The sequence below is a fragment of the Neltuma alba genome, unplaced genomic scaffold, assembly GCF_004799145.2.
Source record: "Neltuma alba isolate B1F8T4 unplaced genomic scaffold, ASM479914v2 tig00011487_pilon, whole genome shotgun sequence".
Classification (NCBI taxonomy): Eukaryota; Viridiplantae; Streptophyta; class Magnoliopsida; order Fabales; family Fabaceae; genus Neltuma; species Neltuma alba.
In genome coordinates, this window is record NW_021636156.1 from 139,427 (window position 1) to 146,636 (window position 7,210).

General features: G+C 31.8%; 1 protein-coding gene across 1 annotated transcript; it reads right to left on the reverse strand.

Moving 5' to 3' along the window:
- Nucleotides 1–835: 835 nt before the first annotated feature.
- Nucleotides 836–3,898, reverse strand: LOC114714118 (probable xyloglucan endotransglucosylase/hydrolase protein 30). The gene is made up of 4 exons (XM_028898812.1): nt 3,570–3,898; nt 3,370–3,470; nt 2,951–3,159; nt 836–1,526 (listed from the first exon to the last, which is right to left on the reverse strand). The coding sequence occupies exons 1-4, from the start codon at nt 3,796–3,798 to the stop codon at nt 1,004–1,006; spliced, it is 1,062 nt and encodes a 353-aa protein (XP_028754645.1). The 5' UTR covers nt 3,799–3,898; the 3' UTR covers nt 836–1,003.
- Between the last annotated feature and the right edge of the window lie 3,312 nt (nt 3,899–7,210).

The following is a 7,210-nucleotide window of genomic DNA, read 5'->3' on the forward strand; positions in this document are numbered from 1 at the left end:
AGAAATATCAATAGGATTAAATTAAAAAAAATTAATAAACATATAGAATTCGTCTTATATATAAGACTACTGTTAACTCTCTAATTAGCTCTTATATTAAGAACAATAAGAGTATTTAAAAAAAATTAATCAAAGCCACGGAATACTAAATAGGCCGATGAAATTGATTCCCGGAAGGTAAATGAAGCTATGAATTCACAGGTAGGTTATATGTCATTTCAAAATTACAATATATTAATTAATTAATTAATTATTGGTTTCAACCAATTGGACAGTTCCTTTGGTTTTGATTAGTATGCTTTGAACCCTGAGAGAACTATACAGTGCTCAGAAAAGACACCAAGATGGTATGCATGTTGACTGAGAAATGTTCATCATTCATATTTTTTTAATTCTAATATACGTCATTCTTCTGGTTAATAGATATTGTTATTTAATATTAGAATGAGTAATTTAATATGACATCACTTTCAATTGAAAAATACTACCAACATATCATAAACAATTTCATGATTAACAATATTTGATTTCTCTTTCTTTCTTTTTTTAAGTAACTCCAGTTTCTCATTTGCATCCCTAAATTCTGGTAGAACATATTATTAATCTTTGTGTTTATTAGATTTCTTTCTCTATATTGTGCTTATGCATGAAAGAGATTATCATTTAAAAGTTTATTTGAAGATTTTTTTTTAATGTTTCTATTACAGCCTGTAAGTAGGTGGTCTAATTGATCTCAACAGGATAATTAAATGCTGGTTAGACAGGTTAGTATGAAAATGAGTGTTAGCGGATTAATTGTGTTTTTAGAACTTTTAATTGTGTGATGAAATTCATATTTGAGGTCAAAATCTGACCCAAATTAACACACATCTGTCATGAATATTAATTACATGATCACACATCACATATTCAAAAAATCGAACATATTATTAATCTAAACATTTTTATTATTTTCCTAGAGAAAAAAATGCAACACAATATTATGTACACACGTGCTCAATCATCAATCAGCCTCATCACTATCATCCACCGGAGCAGCATTTCGGTTTCTCCGCCTGGAATGTCGGCGGTGGCTGCCACCAAACTTCAACCTACCGCTCTCCTTAAATCGTTGCTTCTCTGTTGGATCAATGACACACTCCGGCAATGGCACAGGGTACCTCAACGTATCATAACAATAGGAGTAGTACATGTAACGTTGGCGAAACCGACGCATGGCGAGGCGGCGCATGGGGGTGATGGTGGCGTAGTCTTGGGCGAGGAGGTAGGCGTGGTGGTCGGAGCAGATATCGTCGATGTCGGGAACCTCTTGGATCGGGTCGACGGAGCAACCGTGAAGGGCTAGGTCTTTGAATTCAACAACAAAAGGTGCATACTTGTAGTTGACTTTGTATTTGCCGCCTGAGGTAGCCCAACTTGAAGCGTCCCATATAGTGGCGTACAAGGACATTGGCTTTGAAGGGTATTCTTTTCCCATTTCTTCACTACGTACCACTTCTCTTATTGGAACCTCATCGATGTAGAATCTGCACATTTTAATTCATATACACTTAGTTGTTAATAATCAAAAAAAGAAGAGCTCACATCTATTGAAAAGTTAGAGGGGGCGAGATTGTAATTTTTGTGAAACCACCTGAACAGATTGTGATGAAAAAAAGTAAAGTTTATAAAAATGAAATTCAGAAAATATATAAATCAGTAATTAAGATTAGATCAGATTATGATTATAATTAGTGTCTTGAAAAAGGGGCTGCCAGCTGCTTTAGAATCCAGTTAGGTGGAATTATGGGAACAAATTTTATGGCAAACAGTATAGGAATCTATGGGCCTAGGTAGCTTAGTTTAGTAATCTAACAAAATTATTTTAATTTATTTAATCAAATTAATTAAACAATGCAGCCTCATCACATGCTTCATGAACTGATTCCTCCGCCTCTTTTATGTTTCTTAATATTTTATGCGGCCTCCTTTCAACTTTCAACAACACCACTTTGACCTACTTATTTTGTTTTATTATAAAATTGTAATCAAAGAACGGTTCACATATTTTTTTTAATTAGACTTATATTGGCCAGATTTTTTAGTCAAAATACAGAGGCTTCTAGATTAATTGATTTTGTATCATGCAATTTACGACAAAATTATGTGAGGAAGACAATCTTGAATTAATTTGAATTTTTCGTATAGATGAAAAATATTAGAAATATATATATATTTTTAAAAATAAGTCGTGGAAATAATTAAATTGTGGGGGGCTATTTGAAAAAATCACTCAATCATAGAACATCACATTAGTTCGTAGCTAAGACGATGCTTACAGTGATGAAAAGTGATATGCCACCTTTTGTGGCTCACAAGCTTTTAGAAACATCCCACACGCAATCCCAAACCCTAATCTATTTCTTCCTCGCCTTAAGTCAAACCAAATTAATTTCAATTATGACAATGATATATATATATATATATATTCATTCTTAAGTTTAGACCATACTTTTTCTTTTTCTTTATCAAATTGGCCTCTCCTTCAATTCTTATCCTTATCCCCTCCTCATTTCCTAATTTATATCAATAATTGAAACAAGTTTTTTATTCTCCACAATATTTGAATTTAAATCATGTACACCTTATAACTATCATTAAATTTGGTAATTTATAAATATATATTTCTAATTTATACTACTATATAGCAACATCATATTCGTAGGTATAGTATAATTTTTAAATTTAAAGTTAAATCTTGCACCATCATCGCTCTAGCTACATCAATTGTTGAACATGTTTTTATGGGCTTTATAATGAAAATGAAGGAGCACTCCTGCAAATTATATATGTATATATTTATATATGTATAAATATTTTTTTTTTTAGCTTATACTATCTAGTTTTTCAAAGTCTGGTAAAAAAGAAAATAAAAAGAATTAAATAAGATTGAGAGGGGAGCTGGACATACATGATGTTGGTGGGAGACCAGAGGATGCTGTATCGGTGAAACTGCTTGGTAGGGTCGAACCAGAGACGGTAGCGTTCTTCTCGGCCGCGGTGGGTGCTGCCGTTTCCGTACAGGTTCGTCTGAAACCTCCACGGCTTCCCTCCGATATTCCCTAAGAACTCAAAGTCCAGCTCGTCATGCGTCTTCTCGAACACATCGCCGTTTGACGTCTGCATTTTTCATACACACACAAATATGTCGTCAGAACCGTTTCAAGCACGACGCGTCGTTTAATTTCACTCTGACTCTACGACGGCGTCGTCGTCGTCCTCGGGTTCTTTTTATGACTGTTTCCTCTCGCTTTCTCAGAACATTCCATGAATTCATAATTTCCTGTGTATATATTGAATGAAAAAGTTTGAATTTGTGTATATACTCACATAAAATGCGACACAAACGCCTGCTGTGTAATCGGAAGGCAACTTGATATTGGCGCTGAAGAATCCATACTGATACATATTGGAGGAAATGAAACCCGAACCTGTTTAATTGTAGCATATAAATAAATGTTTTCGACATCTTTGCTGTCATATTTTGTATTAAAAGGTGAAAAAAAAAACATTGAAGTTTTGGAGGGGACCTGTGAAGCGATCAAGAAGGAGGCGGACGCCGCGGCCATCGGAGGAGCGGACGACGTTGGAGTCGCCGAAGAGGGGAGAGTAGGCAGCGTTGAAGGGGACGGTGGCGAGGTTGAAGGCTGCGTCGGCTATGGCGAAGGAGGAGAATAATAGGAAGAGAGAAAGAAGAAGAGATAAAAGTGGAAACATGCCAGTTTTGGGGAATGTCCCAAAACAACGTAAGAGGGACATGGCTGGTTTGGTTACTACTAATGTTTCTCTTTCTAATTATCTCTCTCTCCCCGCTCTCTCTGTTTCTCTCTCCCTCACACCTCTTTGCTTTGTGCCTAAGTTTATATATATACTCAGCACCCACGAGATGATCTTACACACACACATATATAAATAGATAAATATATATACATATATATGTTTTTTTTTAACCAAACGAACTGAATATTTTTGAATTCTCGGAGCTTTGATCTTGTTTTATCTTTTTATTTTCTGTTTATTACAATAACGCCCTCGGCCGGGGAGTACGTGACGGGACACATAAAATAGTATGGTACTCCTCCGGTCCTAATTATAAGACCCAATTGACTTATTTGAGGAAATTAAGGAAGTAAGTTAAGTTGGTTATTTATAATAAATAAGTGTTGTCATTCCTAAAATATCATTGCTAATTAAGTATATTGGCTAAAACTATCATTATTAGAAGGATTATCTTGGAAAAAATGCATAAATATAAGAGACAAAATGGATTGGGTCTTATAATTAGGACCAAATAAAAAATCAAATTGGGTCTTATAATAAGGACCGGAGGAGTATATATGTATGCGAGTTGATTAATACAATGATTTTTACCAACCATATGTAGCTTGCTATGTTTGAATCTGCAAGTCTTGGCTACGTACACTTAAGTCAAAAACTTATCAACAGAATTTTATTGTTTTTATTATGATATACAATTTAAATTACATGACAACAAAATTAGTTGAAATAAGATATGATTTTTTTTTTCAGGGTAAAAAAATGATATGATTATGATATGATTTTTTTCAGGGTAAAAAAAATGATATGATTTTTTTTTCAAGGTAAAAAAAATGATATGATTTTTTTCAAGGTAAAAAAAATGATATGATTTTTCGATTTCAAACGGTATGATATCAAGGGAGAAATTCTTCCGTCGTGATTTTTGGGGGGGGGGATGTCATTAATTTAGTAGGTTATAAGACCTTTTTTTTTCCTTCTAAATATAGGCATATTTTTATTAGAGGCAATCATGTTTGGAAAAATTTAGACAATAAATGTGGGTACTAAAACCTCAGTTTTGAAAACATTTTTATGTCTTTTTTCGGATCCAATCCATTATGAAATAATTTTAAAAATAATTGAGATGTTAAGATAGTTTTTTTTTATTTTCAAATCTTTATAACTAAATTTTCAACAATTTTCTTTAAGAACGACCCTTAGTTGCCTTTTTATGTGCCACTGCGCCCCCCGCAGTCAATTTTACTTGGATCCGTTTCCAACACCCCTCACGAGAAAGCATAGATAGATGATACTACTTTAATTTCATCGAGTTTCTTAACTAACTTAATTATATAAAAAAATTAGATAAATTAGCTAATTATTATAAATGTGAATTGATTTTTCCAAAATACCTATATAGAATATTATATTATATACTCCTCTGATCCTAAATATAAGATTTTTTTTGTATTTATACATTTAGATCGGAACTAACTTCTTCTTCAGCTACCCCATATATTAAGAATTAAAATGGACACTTTTATATTAGAGATACCGGCAACAATAGCAATAATTAAGCTGTGAATTTTATCTAAAAATGAAAGAATATGTGCCCCGTGGTTTGGTAATGAATGATTATATAAAAATATGTAAATTATAGCGATGAACGGGATTGGATAATATCAACGTTTTATTAAAGTATGGTTTAACGACAATGAAAGATAAGGATGCATGATTGATGTGGTTCAACATCATGCTTGGAGAGGCTTCACCCACAAGTCACGTACTCTGTTTCTTCAATATAATCATGCACCATCCATAGGCCCCTCCACTCATTAATTTATCATTTCTTTTAATTTGTTTGTTTCCAATTCATACATATATTCTTCAATATTTTATTTGAAAAAAAACGAGTCTAGATGCTTGTTGAAGTTTATTTCCAACGTAGTTTTATTTTCAAACTGTCTGTGATATTGTTTCCCACATATTTTATCCACAACTTTTAAAAAAATATATAGTTCTATTAACAGTCCATATACAATATTATAAGTATCTTTGTCACACAAAAAATTATCATGAATAATTGCAGAGTTAATATTTATATTATTTTGTTAAAAAACAAAGAGAATGTCATGTTATACAACCTATTTCAGAGAAAAAAATAACACTTTTTAATTTTTTTTATAAAAAATTTAACCTTTAAGATGATGTAAAATAATTCTCACATACACTTAGCTATACTTCGAATGGGATCATTTCTAATATAATGATAATTGTAAGCAATAAAAAAGTATTCTTACAGATGGAGTTTAAAAATTTTTCTCCTTTCTTTAATAAATATTAATAACCAATACATCTCTGCATGAAAAATATAACAAGCCACTTGGAGTTAACCCAAATGTTAATATATTTTTCAAATTAGCTGAATAATATAATTAGCGGCGCAAATCCAAAATTTGAGAAATGTCATCCCCGGCTGAATGGTCTATTTGTGAGCTTATCACTGAGCTCCACGTGCATTACAAGGGGGCACAGCTTCTTATCTATTTAAATATTTAATGTGACACATGTCACCACCTAAACTTTAAACCATTCTTATGACTTGGTCATATGTCCGGAGGCCTCCGGTTAATTATTCATAGAATTAACAATAACTATAAATTAAAAACACCATGATGCATAATAATTACCAATTACCAAATATTAAAACCAAAGTCAAAAATATTATTATCATGTCACCGCATCATTAACACAACCACGAGACAGCAAAATACAATGTGATTCCGTTTAATTTGTCAAAATTAACTCAGTAAACAATATCATTTGATTGATCATCCAATTATTGTTTTTGAATATTAGGTGAATTTTGTTTTAATTATTTTACACTTGATATGTTTTAAAATCGAGTAGAAGAGATTCCAAACTTTTTTTTTAAAAAAGAAAGCATATATAAGCTCAAGTTTTATCTAGAGCCAGCCCCCTTTAGGATTCGCTAATAATTAAATTGAGATTAACGGCGATTTAAAAAGGAAAAAAAATTAAAAAAGAGAGAGTAGTTAGAGATTTGGTTTGTTTTATTGTTTATTAAATAATAATTGGTTGGATATATTATGCTTAAAAATTGAGATACCAAGCTTGTGAGTTGAAGTAACATAGTAACCACTTTTTAGTCTGAACTGTGCGTGACGAGACGAATCATAATGGTGAAATTAAAATATTACTACCTCCAATCCTAATTATAAGACCCAATTGACTAGTTTAGAGAGATTAAGGAACTTAGTTAAATTAGTTATTTGTAATGAATATGTATTGTTTTTTTCTAAAACATATTTACTAATCAAGTTTGTTATCTAGAACTACCATTATTAAAGGACTATTTTGTAAAAAAAAAAGAATAAATATGAGAAAAAAA

Bases quoted from the DNA above. Each gene is read 5' to 3' on its own strand.
- LOC114714118 (XM_028898812.1), bottom strand. From the start codon at position 3,798: ATGTCCCTCTTACGTTGTTTTGGGACATTCCCCAAAACTGGCATGTTT. The intron at 3,160-3,369 runs GTGAGTATATAC...TGAAAAATGCAG, and splicing joins GCGTTTGTGTCGCATTTTAT to ACGTCAAACGGCGATGTGTT. The intron at 1,527-2,950 runs GTATGTCCAGCT...TAAAATGTGCAG, and splicing joins TGGTCTCCCACCAACATCAT to ATTCTACATCGATGAGGTTC.